Source organism: Columba livia, chromosome 2, assembly GCF_036013475.1.
Source record: "Columba livia isolate bColLiv1 breed racing homer chromosome 2, bColLiv1.pat.W.v2, whole genome shotgun sequence".
NCBI classification, from domain to species: domain Eukaryota; kingdom Metazoa; phylum Chordata; class Aves; order Columbiformes; family Columbidae; genus Columba; species Columba livia.
The window spans coordinates 127604542-127623098 of record NC_088603.1 but is presented as its reverse complement, the minus strand read 5'-3'; the positions used below and the strand labels follow the sequence as shown (position 1 = coordinate 127623098).

Below are 18557 nucleotides of genomic sequence, written 5' to 3'. Positions count from 1 at the left end.
ACTGAGGGCTCAGCTGAGTGCGAGAGCCAGTGCGAAGGAAACTGTGGCCATGAGGGACTGGCAGCAGAACAGGAATAAAAAGAAGAGAGGAACTGCAGTAACAACAAGCTGTGGGATGATGATATAGAAGAAAAAATGTTAGGGACATTGAGATGGTGAATCATTGAGATGAGTTTTTCAAGGATCCTTGAAAACCTGTCTGAATCAAAGAGAATACTAAAACTACAGGCCCAGACAACCACTGAACTCGAGGTTCCTTATCAACAGGAGAAATGTGGTGAAACCTTAGGAAACAAAAGTATTGTTTTGTCTGTGTTGAGTTTGAGCTGCCTGAGCACTAAGCAAGCACAAAGAAGTATCAAGCACAAGCCTGATAAAAATTGAAAATGGTATTCGATGAAACTACCTTATTGATTAAGATTATAAATAAGTAAACAAATGTGGTTAGTCCTAATTTTTTTTAAGCAGAGGAAACAAATCAAAGGTAAATCGATCCTGCCCAGAAAAGCACTACCTATTCAGAAATGTGTAGGATACTATACTTCTTTGGTGTATTTCTTGGCATTTTTTTAAATGGTAAAACTTAGACCAAAAAGGAATTACCTTATTGGTTCACCCTCTATCAAACCACAATAAGCGTGGCAGGACTAAATTGGCAGGACTATCTAGACTTATCGTAGTACTAGGGCTTTAAAAACAGAGATTTCAGAGGAAAACAAACCAGCGTGATTCAAGACACTGCACAAACTGAGAAGAGGGGATTAAGAGGAAACTCACTGCTTTTCATAGGTTTTGTGCGTGTTTTGCCACGTCTGGAAGTGGCTCCGCTGGAGACAACAGCCTGGACAAATTGACCATCAAGGTGGCCTGGCTTTCTATTTTCCTAAATAAATGTCCTTTGTTCTTCCTTCTCACTTCACAGCAGACACTGTAACTGAGGTCTCGCCTTCCGAATATTTCATTACCTCTTACGAAACGCGGTGCAACACCAGGGAGCACCGTGATTGCCGCCTGGGGCTGACAAATGTGCGGAGCGCTTCGCTGACTTTCTCAGCCACCGGCGCCAAGTTGCGGCGCTCAGCAACTCCAGATGAGAGAAAAGGCACCGACCAGCCCCTTGTCAAGCCTGTCCCGCCGCCTGCCCCCGCCGGGCTCAGCCTCCGGCAGGGGTTCCGTAAACTTTTGTGAAGGGATGTAACGTGCTTTACCGCGGGCTGCCGCTCTGCCCTGACGGTGCAGGTCGCGGAGACCCGGGAGCCGCCCCCTGCTCAGCGGAGAGGGTAGATCGGAGCGCACTTGAGTGCCGGGCTGTACCGCCCGCCCCGGCGGCGACCCGGCCCGCAGGCGGCGACGGGCGGCGGCGGGCGCGCCTGCGCTCCGCCGCGGCGCTCGAGGAGGCGGCCGATGGGGACCTGGCGTTGGGTGACAGGCGGGGCGGGGGCGCAGGGCTGAGCTGACTCGCCGGCTCGGTTGTGGGCTCCCCCCTCTCGCCGCAGCCACGGTGAGTAGCCTCGTCTTTCTTCTCTGCAGCGGCCTGGAGCAGGGAGCCCGGTGCATCCCGCCGGCTCCCCCGCCCTGCCCGCTGCTCACCCGCTGGGGGTGGGTGGAGAGCTGCCGCTGGGGTTCGGTTGGCCGGGATGCCACTACCTCCCCCTCGCCCGTCTGCCCCTTCCCATCGAGAGAAGGCGGCGGGGAGACAAAAGCGGACAAAGGAGGCAAAAGGCGTGTTTCGCTGCCGGGGTAGGCAGGGCTGACCACCGTCCGTCCCTCGGCGGTTCAGCGTGTCCGCGGGCACGGGGGGTACCCGGGCGAGCTGGGGCAGCGAGGCCGGCCCCAGGGTGCCGCCGCTCGGGGTACATGCCGCTACTGCCTCGGCATCGGCTTTGTTCCCCTCTACTCCGCCTGCTGCCGCTCCCCGGGCCGCCGAGTTGTAGCAGAGTATTTATTTCAGCGTGTTTATTTTTAGGCTGGAAAATAGAAGGCTTGGCACGGTGACCTCTGCCTGTCGCATCCGGCGCCAAATAAAAGGGTCTCACTCTAGCCGAGGCCCACGGACGTGTGGTCCGCTCTTGCTCTTATGTAAATCTATGTGCTGTCCGCAAGGACACAGTCCCTGGGTCTCTCCCTCGGCTCTCCCCGCCGTGGGGGCAGCGGGCACTCCCCAGAGCTCAACGCAGATCCTGGGGTCAGGCGGGGAGAGCCCGGGGCGGCGGGGCGGGGGCCGCTGGAGCCGGCGCCGCTGACCTCCCGTGCTTGCTCTCCGCCCCGCAGATCGGCAGCACCCCCCTGGAGCTCTGTCAGCGGCGTCGGCAGCGCAGAGAGAGGAGGATGCGGGCGGCGGAGCGGCATCAGCGGCGGCGGGCGGCGCTCCCCTGCGGCGCCCAGGCTGGCCGCGGGGCCCCGGCGGGCGGCTGCTGAGCGTGGCGCCGCGGGCATGCGGCGGCGGGGAGCAAGAGCCGCCGGCAGCGGGGACGCCCCGGCGGGCGGGCGTCCCCTTCAGCGACACTGAGGGAGGATGGAGCCACAAAGGACTTTGGCTGACACGTGCGGCGGGGCGGCCGGCGGCCGCGGCTAGGGCCACCCCTCTCTCCTCCCTCCTCCCCTCCCCGCTATGCTGCGCTCCCGCCGGGCCCCTCAGCGCGCTCGACGCACGGCGGCGATGGAGCCGGCCGGGCTCCTCTGAGGCCGCGGCCGGACCCAGCATGGCCTCGGTGGGGACCCCAGCGCAGCGGCGCCCCGGGGCGGAGCGGCCGGCTGCGGCGGCGGGGGGCCGGGCGGAGGCGCCGCGGTGCCGCAGCCTGCCCGTGCTCGGCGGGGCGGCGCCGGGCAGCCGCGGGGCCGCGCTCGGCTCCCCCCTGGCGGCCGGGGGGGGCGGCGGCGCTACGGCGAGCCCCGTCGCGGGACCGTCTGCCGAGGACGGGCGGAGCGGAGGCGCCGCCGAGGCTGCCCGGCCCCCCGCCGCCGGCAGCGGGAGCTTCCCCCGGAGAACGGAGGGCGGCCAGTCGGCGGCGCCCAGCCGAGGGGTGTCCCCGGGCACCCCGCTGCCGCTGCGGCCGCCAGCGCTGCTCCTGGCGGGCCCCCCGGGCAGAGCGTGCCTGCGGGCAGTGCTGGCGGACTCGCGCTTCTTCTTGGTGTGCATGTGCTTCCTGACCTTCATCCAGTCCCTTATGGTCTCCGGCTACCTGAGCAGCGTCATCACCACCATCGAGCGGAGATACAGCCTTAAGAGCTCGGAGTCGGGGCTGCTGGTCAGCTGCTTTGATATCGGGAGCCTGGTGGTGGTGGTCTTCATCAGCTACTTCGGGGGACGTGGACGAAGGCCGCTCTGGCTGGCTGTAGGGGGGTTTTTCATTGCCTTGGGGGCTGCACTCTTCTCCTTACCTCATTTCATCTCTCCGCCGCACCAGATCCAGGAATTGAACTCCTCTGTCAGTAATGAAGGCTTGTGCATGACTGGCAATGGCACCACCAAAGAGCAGTGGGACTCGCCGGCCTGTGTCAAAGACTCTAGTGGAAACGACCACTCTCTCTATGTAGCTTTATTCATTTGTGCCCAAATCCTTATTGGCATGGGCTCGACCCCCATCTATACTTTGGGACCAACCTACCTAGATGACAATGTCAAGAAAGAAAACGCCTCGCTTTACTTAGGTAAGGCATCTAAGTACCAGGGTGCTTTCACTGAATGCCAAATCTGTTTGAGGGACCAGTTACAGGTACATGGGCCCTGTTCTTTCTGAACAACACCTGTGATAACCTTTCCTTCTGAAGTGAACTTTTGAAGTAAAATTGCCATGCTTTCCTGTTTTAAAATGTTTTTGCTCTTTCTTGTGGAGTGGTGAACTGCGGTAACAGGTGAAGCTAAGGCAGTGTGTGTACAAGTAGCTGTTCTCACATCCTCCCACTCAGGTGATGGGACAGCAGAGGTCAGCTTCTCTAATACTTTTCTCTTTTCAGCACTTGGCTTTAGCTGGTGACTTTTTCAGAAAGCAGTGTTAAAGTTTGCCATGCCTCTTCAAGTTTCTTTTTGCTAATACAGAAGCTATATATTTCTAAGTTTTGTTCAGCATCCCATTAGCCTAAAGTCTCTGTCTATGATGTTAATGTTTTATGAGTACTTTGAGACATTTTTGCATGCTTCATTTTACTTTTCCAGTATTAATTTGTCTTTAGCAATGAATTCTGACTGGTGTCAGTAAATCATCTGGCAACTCAGAATGGGTTAAAAAAACAGTGATAAAACAGCAAGTTAAAACCTTCAGAGTTAAGAGCTCAGTTAAGGGACACAACAAAATGAGAGTCTGACCTGGCACTTGGCTTTTGGCAGGTACAGACTGGTCCTCCTGATAGTCATTCTTATGATAGGAGAAAGGAGTTTCTCAGATAACTGGGTACTAAACTTTTCAGGAGTTTCAACATGATAGTGAACACCATAAATTTTTGGTAGTTTGTGTAATGTGTAAGAAGACTGACTGTTCTCTGAATTTGCATTAGTACCTTACATGATTCTGTAAGAAATAAACCTCACATACTCCTTCAAATTCTTTTCAAATGAGAGGCACTTACGGGGCTGAGAGTGCTGCCATGGGGTTTTGGATGCTCAGCATTACCATTTGCAGTTCAATTTACTTTGGCTTTATGATAACCGTAGAGATAATAATTCTGTGTAAAACATGCATGAAAGGAATACACGTAGGGTGTGTGTGTAATTACTTTATTAAGAAAAAGTAGTCATCCAGATCAGTATTTTTATTCCCATTGACCTGTTCTTCAGCGATTTGGCTGTCCCCTGAACTGTTTTAAAGGCATGCACAGTGTATGTGTGGTGTCTTGAGAAACCCTGAGGCACTGTTGGTTTTCGGAAGGAGGGAGAGGTATTATATACATTTTTTTTCTATTGTTTTCACAGCACTGCTAATCTGCCTGATTAAATCTTTGAGAAAGCATTTTCCTTCTTTTCCTCCCCTCTGAGAAAGGTTAATTGGTATGGAAATTTAGTTTAATGGGGAATCAACTTTATTTGCAGCATGAAAAATCCAAGCATCTTGTTGTCTGACCTTAGTAAGTGTAGTTAGGAGTGACAGAAGGGAGGTGAAACTTTTGCTAACATGATTTCATACAGTCCTCAAAAACAAGGAATAAAAGGAGATGGAAATGCCTGAGGTGAGGGTGAGGAATGAAGGGTAAAGCAGATGAGCAGTGCAAGAGGAGAAATAAAGTCTTCACCAAAGGGGGAAGCAAGGTCAGTGGTCAGAAATCCTGACTGTGCAGGAGAAATTATGCCTGCCGCTGAAATGCTTCTAGCACGGGAAATTGTAATAAAATGACTCAGGTAACTTTTAATTGCATCGAAGATTAGCCTTGAAGTTAACAAAGGTAAAAGACACCAGCAGCTGTTGGAACACTGTATGTGACCCTGTCACCAGGCACTGAAGGCGCCTTTGATCTATACTGGGAATATCCTTGTAGAGTTGAAGTTCATATGCAGTGATTAAGAAAAGTAAAGATGAGGTACCCAGCTACAGTGTACATGAAATATTTATACCTGAAATCTGATTCTATAGGCAGAAGAATTAAAATGAACACAAAGCATGTTTAAACATCGAATAAAATGTATCACCTCCTTTCAGTCTTTAAGCTACTCAGCACTAGAAGCAATATTGCTTACCATTGGAAATCTTGGTATTACCTTTTTTTAAATAGTGTGAAGTCCTGAGGAAACTTTTACCTTGTTCAGATTTGAATATTTACCTTGCATTAGACTTAGGCTGATGAGTTTTTAACAGGCAGGAGTAAAATCTGAGTTCTGTGGAAAAAAAAAAAAAGAAAAAGAACATTGTTTTGCACATTGATGTGAGAAAACGTGTTTTTTTAGAGCTTCTCAGTGTTTTGGAATGCTTCATGTCCTCGGGGAGAGTCCTCGGGTAGAAGGATTTGTGGGCAGCACGCAGCCCAGCTGGGCACAGGGATGGAGTAGAGCTGGCCAGGGCATGGCTCTGCAGGCCAGCCACCCTACATCTTGTACTAGACAATGCCAGTTTCTCAAGGTAATATGATTTTATTCCTGGGGCAAGCTATGTAAACGATGTCAAAATGGAAAACGTATGTATGCATGTAGGCTTGAGCTAACAAAAAATCTTGGAGTGGGCCATGGGAGTTGAAGTTTTGAAAAGAGAAGAAAGCCCAGTGAAACAGATCCCAGTCACACAGATACATGTGTCTGAGAGAGGAGAGTTAATTTAAAAGGTGTGCTCTAACACACAGTTAAAGGTCACTAACATGTTTGTTTGTTATCCTGCTAGTATTGGGTTCTCTTTTTTTTTTTTTCCTAAGAAAGGTAACATATATAAAGATGTGTTTAGATGAGAAACATGTGTTTACAAGCATGTGCATGATGAAAGTTTCACTGAGCTGCAGAACTGAGGAGCTTTTCAGCCCTGCGAGTGTGCCCACTCATTGTAGGTCCGTAAAGCCCCCTGAGTATCACTAATCCTGATTCTGCAAAAACTCCCCTTATGTGGCTGTGGAAGCTATTTTATTTATTTTCCAAGTTAATCCAGCTCAGGGCTTGAGTGGCAAGAGCATATCCTCTTAAGAGTAGGCATGCGAGCTCAATGTGGACAGCTGTTTTAACATTCCTGACTGGAAGTCCTGCTCTCAAAAAACATATTTGATGCTGATACATAGTCTCTTGGCTGCCTACACTTAAGTCCATCTGTCAGGGTGGCATGGCGCCAGATTACAAGGTGGTATGTCATTTTTAGTAAGACAAAGGTGCCAAGCAGGAATGTGTGTTTGGGTTGCCTGCATAGCAATGTGCGAGCTCACTCTTCTGTGGGATGTTTCTTCCTTGTGAAGGCAGCACCACCTCCACGTCTTCCTGCCCTTTAAACCTGGCGGTGCTTTGATATCCTGATGCTAACTTTGAGAAAATGTATGACATCAAGCTTGGAGACAAGTTGTGACTGTAACAGGTGCTCAGGAAATACAAGAACCATCTCCCTTAATCACAGATAATCCAAAATGGAAGTTACACACTTTTCTGTAAAAAATGGGTGATCACTAAGTTGTCTTTGTCCTCTCCTAAAGTCTCTCCCTTCTGTGCTCAGCTGTGTGGTAGCATGTCTGTCAGCTGCCCGATGTATGCAGGTTCTCCTTTTAATTAATTAATTAAATTAATTACAATTTAACTGGGGGTCAAATTGGACTTTGTGAATATTGCTTTGCAGTCTTGGTGATGTTTCTGCTACTTCTTAAATTCTAGCAGTTAAAACACAGCATGTTTTTTTCAAAAATCTGTGGGTTTTTTGTAGGGATTCAATAGTTTGTCTTGAATGGTGATTAAAAGTGATTCCTTAAAATTAACTGTGGCACTTGGAAAGGTAAGTTTTATTAATGGCATTACAGTGCCTGAATAATTTTAAAATATTTTGCTTCTTTTGCAAGTGAGTATTGTAATAAAAACAGTATTTACTTTGAAAATTCATGCATAGAAAGGCAACATTAAGTTTTGCAGAAATATTGTATTAATTAAAATGTTTTGGCATTCAGGAATGGCTTTCACCAGTACCCCCAAAAATGACTAGTGGATGAATTAGTCATTCTGCTAAAGATGTTTTATTTCAGTTTCTAGAGTGCTATAGGCTGGCTAGGATATGATATAAGAAAAAGTTCTAAGTCAGTTTAATTTCATGCAGACTCTGTAGTTTTGGGAACAAACTATAATTACAAAATGCAAAAATAAAGTTTTGATGAGATAAGAGGTGAAAAAATGGATAAACCTGTGTAAATGGGGTTGGTACAGATAGTGGCTTGAGAGCCAGGGAAGTAAAATCCTTTCCTAACCTGGAAAAAGAATAAATATTTAGACTAGTTTCAAAAACATTTTGGACTCTGGCTTTGTTTTCGTGAGGATGATTTGTGGGTTGCTGTTTCCAGCATTAGGTAAGCCATTTCCCTGTGATTATATTCTGCTTGGAAATCACCTTCTTACTAATGTTTTACAGCTGGATGCTTTGTGTACCCCTCACATCTTTTACAGACTTTCCCAAAGCATGCATATATGTATATATGTCAATTGTATTTATTCTATTTCTAGTTAAATGCACCTCTATATCCATGTCCCACTTGGAAGGAGAGGGCGGGAGGAGGAGCTTCACATGCTTCATCAGAAACCCACCACCTTTGCCCGCTGTGTCGTGGGGCAGGGTCCAGCTGCTGAACAAGCCAGGCCTCCAAACCCAGCATTGTCTGGGTGTTGGCAGGGGAAGCACTGGATTTTTGTGCTGCTTTGATTGATTCATTTTGGTCTGATCACTTCTGGGGCTACAGATGCTGCTGGAGGACAGGAGCTGGAGCTCCAAGGGCATTGGGTCCTCTGTATGGATGCTGCAAAATTACTGAGATTTTTCCAAGGCAGGAACAATTTTTTAGCTGAACAGGAGGGACCATCTTGAAGTAGGGAAACAGCTGACCAGCATTTCATTTTATTGTCGTCAATTCCGCCTATGAACGCTTGTCATTTATATTGAATATGCTTCCTGCTACCTGATAACCAGAAAGGCTAGTTTCCTGCTGGGTTTTCTCAGTGATGATCCCTATAGTTGGTAAACCCTACAGACTTAGTACATTTATTTTTAAAACATGCCTGTGAGGAGGCAGGATTTTATGAATCAAAAATTGAAGCAAAAGGGCATTGAAGCTGAAATTGGCAAAAATGATCACCAGCATTTTTTATTTCTTGCTGTATTTCCATTGTAAAAGAGCAGCGTGCTGAACTTATGCCTCAAATACAGGGTTTTAGTTTATCTGAGTGAAAGCCACATCTTCGTTTATCCATAGGCTGTACACTAAGACTTGGCTCATCAGCAGTCTTTTGTACAAACACGTGCTTGCTTTGTTTGCACACTCAGCTGGGCAGAGCTAGCTGCAGGCTGCCAGCACTCTGCACTCAGCTGGGCGAAGAGAGCATTTTGGGGTGCAGGTGAAATGGCTGCGGGTCTGCTTTTGTATGTGGATTGTGCTGTTTTTCCACACAGGTCATTTTGCAGGCAGAGGGTCCAGAATTGTGCTTCTCTGCCATTTCTGTAACATCTTTTTTATTAAAATGCTGATCAGGCAGCAGGCATGGTTCCTAGTTTAAAGCAGCACTATGCATTTTTATTGCCCTTTACTATAACTGAGGAAATAGAAAGATAAATTTTACTTTTCTTCTCCACTTTAGTCTCCTGCTCCATAGGTGGACTGTACTGATTTTTTTTTCTCACACTGTAAGCCTAGATATCGTTTTCTTAGGCATTTAGAGAAGGTGGGGTTCTGTGTCCGTGTAAGCGGTGTGTGCACAATGAATTCAATGAAAGGTAGGGACAGCCTTTGGGATTGAATGTCATGAGCGATATTCCTTCACTTGCCCTGCCAGTGCTTTGTCCCTAAGGGATGCTTTCTGAATCTCTCCCATTGTGTCCTTGCCATGAGCTGTGCCATCATCCACAAGTAGCTGTATTGACCAAGTATCGCTTGAAGTGACTGGCAAATTGTGCTTTGCCCTTCTTGGGAGCATGAAGAGGCTTATGTACATACTTCCCTGATTGTCTCTTTCTTTTTACATTAAATGAGAAAAATTGGGTGTGATCCAGGAGTCTGAAACTCACTGAAGTCCCAGGCCCAGTTGTTTTCCTTGCTTAGCATTTGTTGAAATGCTGAGCATTTCGTTTCTCAGGCTCAAAATGTCCTTTACACCTGCTCCAGCTTGGGAATGGTGTTTTCTTGGGTAGCAGCTACTTTATTCTCTGACGAGCTCTGCTGCAGGGCTGGTTTGAGCAGACAAGCATCTGAACCTGCTGCAGTCCCTGGAGAAACTTGGAAACTTAGACTTGAAAGTGGCCTTTAAGTAATAGCTTGTTTGTACCTTTTCCCAGGAACTGAAGGCTTGGGATCTAGTGTCTCATTACCCTGGGGCTGGAAACTTTAGCTGTCTGCTGGCTACATTGACTGTTTTGTAAAGAGTCACCCTAACTACTGTTGCAAATGGATTAGAGATGCTTTGTGTTTCCTGCGTTTTCCTTTAACTCTCATTCAGTGGTGAAAGTGCTTTTGCAGTCAAAGTAGAGGAGACTGGATTTCTCTCTACCATTGTTCAAAGATACAGGTTTCTGTCTCAGCTGTGCAGGAAACACTGGCAATTCTGTAAACGGGGCTTGACCTGCTGTTTCCTCCGGAAGGCCAGCATCTCAAAGTTCTGATTTTTAAAGTAGTTGAATGGATTTCATCCATGGATTTTAAAAGAGCAAAAAAGTAACTCTATCATATTAGGCTCGTCAGTCTCACACCCTCTTTTTAATCCTATTTTAAGTGTTCTTCATTCTGATAGCATTTTTAAAATCTTTATTACTTGGGAAACATGAACTCAGATTTTCTTTTTTTGTTGATTTTACATGCCTTTCGTATTTCTTTTGAAAACAGTTGAAAAGTTAGCAAGCAAAAATGGCACATACTTTAACTGATCCCCTCTGGCAGTTGTTGCCTCTGTTGACTGTAGGGGTCAAATTAAGTGGTAACTCTGTCTCACGCTGCTGATGGATCAGACGGTGCCACATGGACTCTGAGGGCAGCGTAAGCCCATCACTTGCCTTCTTGTGAATTGTCACCAGAGCTTCAGCTCCCAGTGCAAGGGTGCCTCTGCAACTCCCCTCAGCAGCTACCGGGGATGCTGGGAGTCACTAGAGTTGTGAGCTGAAGGAGCTGAAGCAGCACAGATGGAAGAGGGAAATTTTTACCCAGGAAACCTCAAGGAGTGGGGGCTTTGCACAAGAAGGAGACAACTAGCATGGAAGGTGTTGGTCTCTTCTCCCAAGTAACAAGCAATAGGACGAGAGGAAATGGCCTCAACTTTCACCGAGCGAGGTTCAGATTGGATATTTGGAAAACCTTCTTCACTGGAAGGGTTTTCCGGCATTGGAACAGGCTGCCCAGGGAAGTGGTTGAGTTATCATCCCTGAAAGTGTTTAAAAGACATGTAGATGAGGTTCTTAGGGACAGGGTTTAAAGGTGGACTTGGCAATATTAGGTTCATGGTTGGACGTGAACGTAAAGGTCTTTTCCAAGGAAAATGATTCTATGATTCTAACTCTGTTGGCCTTCTGAGTCCTGGTGTCCATGCATTCAAGCAGTATGGCTGGACTGGACTATCTGGGCACATGGGCTGGAGCAAGCAAAGTCTATGACAGGAGATGACTCTGCGATTGCATGCAAGATCATTTCACTTGAGTGAGCCAGATCTGTCCCCAAACTCCTTCCAAGAGCCCTGAAAAAAATAGGGCATTCCCCCTGATGGGAAAGAATATGTTAGAGTCTGGCAGCACGGAGAAGTATGGGCTGTGTCCTGAACAGTTGGGAGTTCGGGCATCTGTTGTGCTGTCACAAGGCCAGGAATTTAGACATGCTGCATGGCGCTAACAGGAGAGCCACTGAACCCAGGTCTTTCCTCTTCCCTTTCCTCCATCCTTCTCTTCTGCCATGGTGAATTTGTTCTTACCTGAGAAATCAGGAAGTGTGAACACAGAAACTCAAGTGCTGCTTTATGCTGCCATTAGACCCTATAGTCTACTCTGAAAGCACTAATTATTCTGTAGGTAAACAGCTTACTTGCCAGCAAAGACAAATTACACCAGTGAAAAACATCGCGCTCTGGTATGAATTACATTTTATGGTGAGTTTGGAGGAGATGCAGTCAGAAAAAAACATGTATATTTTTACTTGTAATTTGAGCAAGTGGAAACAAAAATTTTTCAAAGAAAATAAACGTGAACTGTATCATGCAAAGTACTTACAAACAATAGGACGTGTTTACTAATTGTATGCTCCTGTGCTGTTCCTCTTTGATTTTCTATTCCATTTTCAGTACAGTCTTTTTTTCAGCAGCCTAGTTTCTTTTCATTAGTTTCCTGGGATATTTTTTGGTTGCTCGCTTTTTTTTCCTTGCACATATTCATATTAACAGTTTGTTTTCCTTGCATCATGCACAGTAGGACATCAGTCTGATAGTTACCCTCTGCAACTTTTATCATTGTTGCTTACAGGATTGGAATGAAAGTCTCCAGATTTTCTTAAAATTCAGTGCTGCTCTGAAAGCAGCTACTAGCTCTTCAGTTGTTTGCATTTAGTAAGCTTTTGTAAATTAGCAACTACTTTCCATATTTATCTGTCTGTTTTCAGACAGCTTCTTCTAAGTGATATGAAGTAACTCCTGAATGGATTCTCCTGTGGTTGTATCCTTTCATTTCTAGATTAATTAAGCTGTCCCCTAGAGTCAGAATATTTCAGATAGTCTGTGTATTAGCTGAGTGTATCTTCCGATAGATGCTTTGCTAGCCAGGGCATGGTATTTCCTGTTATGTGCTCAAGTTGTAGTTTACCCCAGTGCTTGTCACAGATTTGTTCACAGTGCTTTACTTCAGGTGTCATGTAGACACTCAAAGGTGGTGGCCAGTGGGCTCCTGAAGTCATAAGCTCCTAATAACACCTTATTTCTCACTTCTCCATTTTTTTCAATTACTAGTTAGATTAAAATCAAAATACTAGCCCTCCCCAGAAATCATTTTAAGAAATGTGTTTTTGTAGATAAAACAAAGTAGATAGTGAAATAGTTGTGAGCCTGCTGTGCTGGCTGCTAACCTGTAATTACTCAAACAAAATCTGTGAAGCATACCTCATTTGCATATAAAAACATCTGAAGGAAATACTCTGTAAGATATTATCTGATGTTGCTGTGTGTTAACCCTTTTCCTGTGCTTAAAGAGAATTGCTGTATTCAGCTGAGCTGTTGACTCAGTAGCTTTTGCTAGGCATGAGAAAACCAAACCCACTACCTTTTCCACCAAAGGTCCCAAAGGAACTGGCCTGGAGGCTCACAGGTCAAAACCACATGAAATTCAAGAGCAAAAGCCCCTGAGGATGCTGGTTAGGTGGTATTTTTCAGCTGAAGAAGAACCAGAAAAGCTGAAGAAGGGGAGGTTTAGTGCCAGCAGCATGGAACTGGCAGTGCCTCTTCAGTGTGGCTGGAGGTGGTGAGGGCAGATCCAGAAGGGGCTCTGGGCCAGGGAGCTCCTTCTGGGGCCAGTTACAGATGGAGCCCATGGGAAGGGCTGAGGGTGCTGCTCTAAGTGTCTGTGGAGTCCAGGAAAGCCCCTGGCAAGGCTGGGGAGTTTGGAAGACGGAGAGAACAGAGGAACTTTGCTTCTGCGCACGCTTTTCTTGCCACCAGCTCAGCATTTCCCGCTTTTTCCCCAACATTGTTCATTGATCCCTGCCATTTCAGCAGCTGGAGTTTAATAATTACTAATAAAATAGTTTGCCACTTTGTAATTTTTAATCTGAATTTACTTTTCTGTTTGTTACTTCATCCCAGTGAGTGAAGAAGAGGTTTAATAGAGAGTGTAACCTTCTGGAGTGCAAATAGCTTCAGTAATAACCCTCCCATTTCAAAAGGTAAAAAATTTGCAGAAGATCACTACGTAATCATAGAGTCTGTAGTTTCTCTGAACAGTGATGGGCAGTTCATATCAACTTGATTTAATGCAGCTGTCTAGTGACAGAAATAGTGAGGGGATCCCTTGGAAAATTGTATGGTCATGGGGGAATCAGGATAACACATGAGCTTTAGAGTCTGCAGTATGGTAGTACTGATGCACACAAACTCAGGAATTTATTGGGTGAGTTATATAATTGGCCTAAAAGAGAAATTTCAGAAAACTATGTTTCTTCTGCTAATAGAATTACTGAGGGCAGGAAATGGGATTTTGGGGTTGTCGGAAACAAGTAGGTGTTCGTTTGTTACCATACCTGAAGGTCTCGTTATACAAAGAGAGCAAAAAGGCTGTAACTCAGCACTCCATCAGTGTAATGTAATGCCATGTAATTTCAAAGGCAGAGCTAAGGACTGGATTGATACTTCAAGGAAAAGCTATATTCTAAATTATAGTTCCTAAGTAGCAATTTGTACTCTCTTGGTATGTGGAAGCTCTGTATATTCATTGACCTCAGTGACTGAATATATTAATGGGACAGTGATCATAATGGCAAAAGTATACCTGTCAGGTGTGAATTTCTTTGGCTGCAGAAGCAAAGTAGGCTTTACTTGATTTTTTTTTTTTTCACTTCTATGGCTTCTTCAAAAGCTCTGGGAGGTGCAAGATGAGCACTTCTAAAAGACTACTCTCTGCATTTATGAGTACCTCTGTGCCTGAGCATATGCAGAAGTGTAAAAAAAAGACCTTTCTTCATTAATTTTGCTCATTGTCTTACTTGATATTTGTGAGCAATTGATTTTTTTTTATTAGGACATTGTGCTTATTGAATTTAAGGGTTATGAGTGTCTAAGGTTGGAGCTCCATCTCATAACCCATAAACTCAATAAGCTCCAGCTTTGGACACTCAGAAGCAAGTAGGACACAGACAACAAATATGGAGGCATTTCGCCCTGAGATGCAAAATAAAAAGAGTGGGTAAGGCTACTGCACCCCTGCATTTGTGATAACTAAAAGATCAGCCTTCTGTGAGAAATGAGGTAAAACTGATTGACTAGTATTTGCCAGGTCAGCTAATGGGAAAGGGGTTGTAAAAAGCTTTTAAATCTGGTGGGTCAGAAGCCTTGGGTACATATGTGCCCTCTCAGCCTACAGTAAGATATTAAATTTACCAGAGAAAAATAGAGGAATATATGAACTAATATACTTTTAAGAGTTCCTACACTGATGTCATTAGAGCAGTTATTTCTCCTTTGAGTAAGTAGTAGTATTTTAAGTATTTGGATAAGGTAAAAATGAGCTGTTTATGATCAGATAGATCTGTAATTTACTTCCCTTCATCCTTATTCCCCTCTTCATCCTGAATGCATCTCCACAGTCCAAATTTAAATCCTTACCATGGGTCTGATGCATTGTAATGCTTTCAAGAAACCCCATGTTCTAATTCACAGAGTTATACTGTATATTTATGAATATCTTGAGTATTACAAAGACTGAAGAAAGGATCTATCATATGCCACAGTTTCAGGGTATGTGAGAAAGGACACTTCATTTTTTTGCACAAGTTGGCATACTGAAATCTTATGTGAACTGTTGGGTGAAGGTTGATCACTTTCCTGTAGGAGAAGTTGTAACTGGTACAGACAGTGAGAAGACTGCTGAATGGTCGTGGTAGAAGAGTTTGATAGCCATGAGGTTTATTTTAGCAGATAGGTATCCTACACTATGAGCCAGCTGCATTTTGTTTGAATTGCGCCTGACAGGAAAAAACTTGTGTAGTGTATTGTAACTGTAGTGAATTTCCCTTGTCTAGTTTAATAAGGTGCTCGGGTTGTTTTTTTTTGTGATCTAAACATTAAGGTTTGTCCAGACTACAACTGCTGGGCTAAGCAGCTCTTCTAGTGCTGGATTAATGCCCGTTTGTGTGGCCTGTCTGGAGATACTAGAAGAATTAGTAGCATAGCATTAGAAGACATGGTAGCATACCCCTTGTGACTGTGTCAGAGAGTCCCTGGATGCTCTTAGGATTGCTGTCTGCTGCTTTTCTTCTGAATTAGGATATGCAGTGTGAAGAACAGTGTGGTTATTTTAGTATGCAGAAGACTGGAAAATAATACAATGATTCTGCCCTTAGTTTAGGCTGTATTGCATTCCTGTTGAATTAAAAGCAAAAGGCTTGTTGACTCTTTTGCTTTTCCCTGTGTTTTTTTGTGGGTTTTTTTTTTTTTTTTTTTTGTATAACAAAATGGTGTGGAGCTCAGGCAACTGACAGCTGGTGGTTTTCTGATGTGGGAGATTTGACTTGGAGAATATATGTGTGGGTGTGATGATACAACCTCTTGGTGATGTGCTGTATACTCTTGTTATACATAGTGCCAAAATAGACAGTAATCCTCTTACAAGGGATTGTGAAGCAAGTAATAATAGAGCACAAGTCAGTGTCAGCAGTTCAGGCTGTTTTTTTTGATAAACATATTTGTCATTTGTATCTCCTAGATTCTTTATTATTTCTTAATCTTTACATTAACTAAGTTCTTCTCTTCAGCTGGAAATGTTAATGTTTCACAGTTATAATGTCAGCTGCAATCAAGACCTTTCTATTCATCATTCTAATTGATGCACTTCCTTTAAAAAGGCCACTGAGATTTTGAGTTTTATATTTCAGCTCATTTCCTAACATGAAAAATTCAGATGAAGAAAAACTGTAAGATCACTTAGCCTGCATAAAACGTTTCAACTGTCTTATGAGGCACCCTGGAAAGATCTGAAGCAATCAGAGTTACTATCTGCAGGCTGTTCAAGCCATTATAAAACATGAAGTTGGCTGCTGTGCAGCAGGGCAGGCACGTTAAGCGTGTGCTGGAGGAGAGAAGCAATTAGCTCTACAGCAAGTGTAGTCAGAGAAAGGAAGGTCTGGAGGCATTTAATTAATACTAATGCTTTTGTGCAAATGGAGGCCAGAGTCATGATAGGTTACTGCTGCCTTGGTCTTGTGGTTCTCAAGTCTGGCATCAAATGAACATTTGATTCAGAGAAACTTTCCAGAAAAGTTAATAAATCACAACTAGCTATAGGCACATTCATATTCCCCCAAAGACAGAGGTACACCTGTTACTGAATGTGAGTGGGATCCAATCTGTAAAGCTTTTTTATTTTTAAACAGATAACAAATCCTCTTGGGATTTTTGTACCAAATTTATTTAAGTAATCTGAAATAATGAGAATACATGTGGTGTATTAAACATTTCTCCTGTTACGTAACCAGTTATGGAAAAATAAAACAGGGTTTCTTCTCCACTGTGAAAACAATTTGGGCACAGGTATCACTTTTATTAATCTGAGTTTGATGACAAAACTACTTTTGATGCAAAAATGTTTAGCCATCAGTGTGTACCTATTTGCATGGCTTAACATTTTGACATACATTTTTGCTCTTTAATTTTTAATTCTTATTCTTTTAAAGTTCTGTTGATTCTTGGGTGGAAAATACAAGTAATGTCCTATTTGGTTTGAAGACTGCTCTCTGTGTAACACTTCTTGTTCCTGTTTTCATCCGGTGTGTCATTCTACACATATTTAGACTCCAGTGGGCTGGAGAGTACAATTTTTTCCATTTGCTCCCACTGAGAATACCAGCTCTGTGGCTTCAGGCTTACCTGTTTTAACATTTTATAAATGTTTCCCTGGTGGGTTTCAGCAGTGCACATTGATAAAAGGATGATCTCTGTGATGATTTACTCTTTGTGCAGGAGCACTAATATAATCCAGTTTGAGTGGTAATCACAATTTAGATAACTGTAAGGAGACAGACTTTTCAGTTTTGGTTAGAGATTGCCTGTATTTTGTTAACCCTATGTCACCTCCTTTACCAGTGGTTATCTGTACAAACAGATTTATTGTTCCATTTTGGGAGTAATCTTCTGTATCACATTGAATTTAAGATATTGTTGTATTGCACTGATGGCCTGGTACTACATATATTCAGATTTTGCAGGTATTGTGTGATTAAAGTATTCTTATTGTACATTAATGAATGGTCCAAGAGTTACATATCAAGGTAATTAGTCTATATTTTCTCCAAGGAATAAATCAAAAGTACTGGATTAGAGTCTTAAAATTTAGTGATTACTTATGTCACAAGAAAAAAGCTGAACAAAAATGTTTGGATTGTCCCATTTTGATGGATTTTTAAGTGTATAGCACTTCATTTTCTTAGTCATCTGGGACTCTCCAGCTGAATGTTGTTAGTACTGTGGTAATAGCTTACAGGTCTGGTAAATGTACACGAACACATTGAATTCTGAATTACAGGCTTCTGGATACTCTTAATAGCATCAATATGCTGTTATATAGTGCCAAAAAAAGGGTTAGTGTTAACCTGAATTGGAACTGGAGACTGTTTTCCGCCATGGCTCTCCCTTAGCTTTTGTCAGCCAGCAGATAGATGTGTTTTCATGTCGGCATGGCCTGTCTCCTGGAAGGAGGTCTTCCACTGCACCCTTCTTTTGTCCTGTGCAGGGACAGGAGTTGGACTTGATGATCCTAGTGGGTCCATTCCAACTCAGGACATTCTAGTTTCTGTGATTTGCCTTCACCGTGGGTGAGTGCTGCTGCCGCCTCCCCGGCACTGGGTTCAAGGATTTTGTGACTACAATGTGGATCAGAACCTCTTGGCTGCTCTGACAGAAAACTCCCTCACCACCACTGGCAGGGCCGGGTTCATCTCACATCAGTTTCCTCCTGTAGCTTGTCTGCGGCTGCTGGCCCTTGTGGGAAGGCGGGGGACAGCCGGGGCAGCCAGGGAGTTGGTGGCTTTGGGGAGCACTCAGGGCAGCATCCTGCAGACACATTCCCCAGCATGGCAGCTGAACCACAGGCTGCCTGTGGTGGTTTCTCCGTCAGCCTAAAGAGAAGCAGCTGTAGCAAACAATCTGGATTTCTAACAACCGCCTGAAACTTTCACTCATTTGGTCATAGGCTTTCCTGAAGTGAGGGGTGTTTCATTGAGTAGCTCATGTATTTTTTAGGATTTTG

The 18557-nt window shown here is 44.7% G+C and overlaps 1 protein-coding gene across 1 annotated transcript in view; it reads left to right on the top strand.

Annotated features, from left to right (window-relative positions):
* The first annotated feature begins 1117 nt into the window (after window positions 1–1117).
* The window catches only part of SLCO5A1 (solute carrier organic anion transporter family member 5A1), a 78414-nt gene continuing 60974 nt past the window's right edge, over window positions 1118–18557 (top strand). The window contains exons 1-2 of the mRNA XM_065053748.1: window positions 1118–1501; window positions 2272–3651. Coding sequence (XP_064909820.1) covers window positions 2703–3651 — 949 coding nt within the window. The 5' untranslated portion in view covers window positions 1118–1501; window positions 2272–2702. The remainder of the gene's footprint in view (window positions 1502–2271; window positions 3652–18557) is intronic.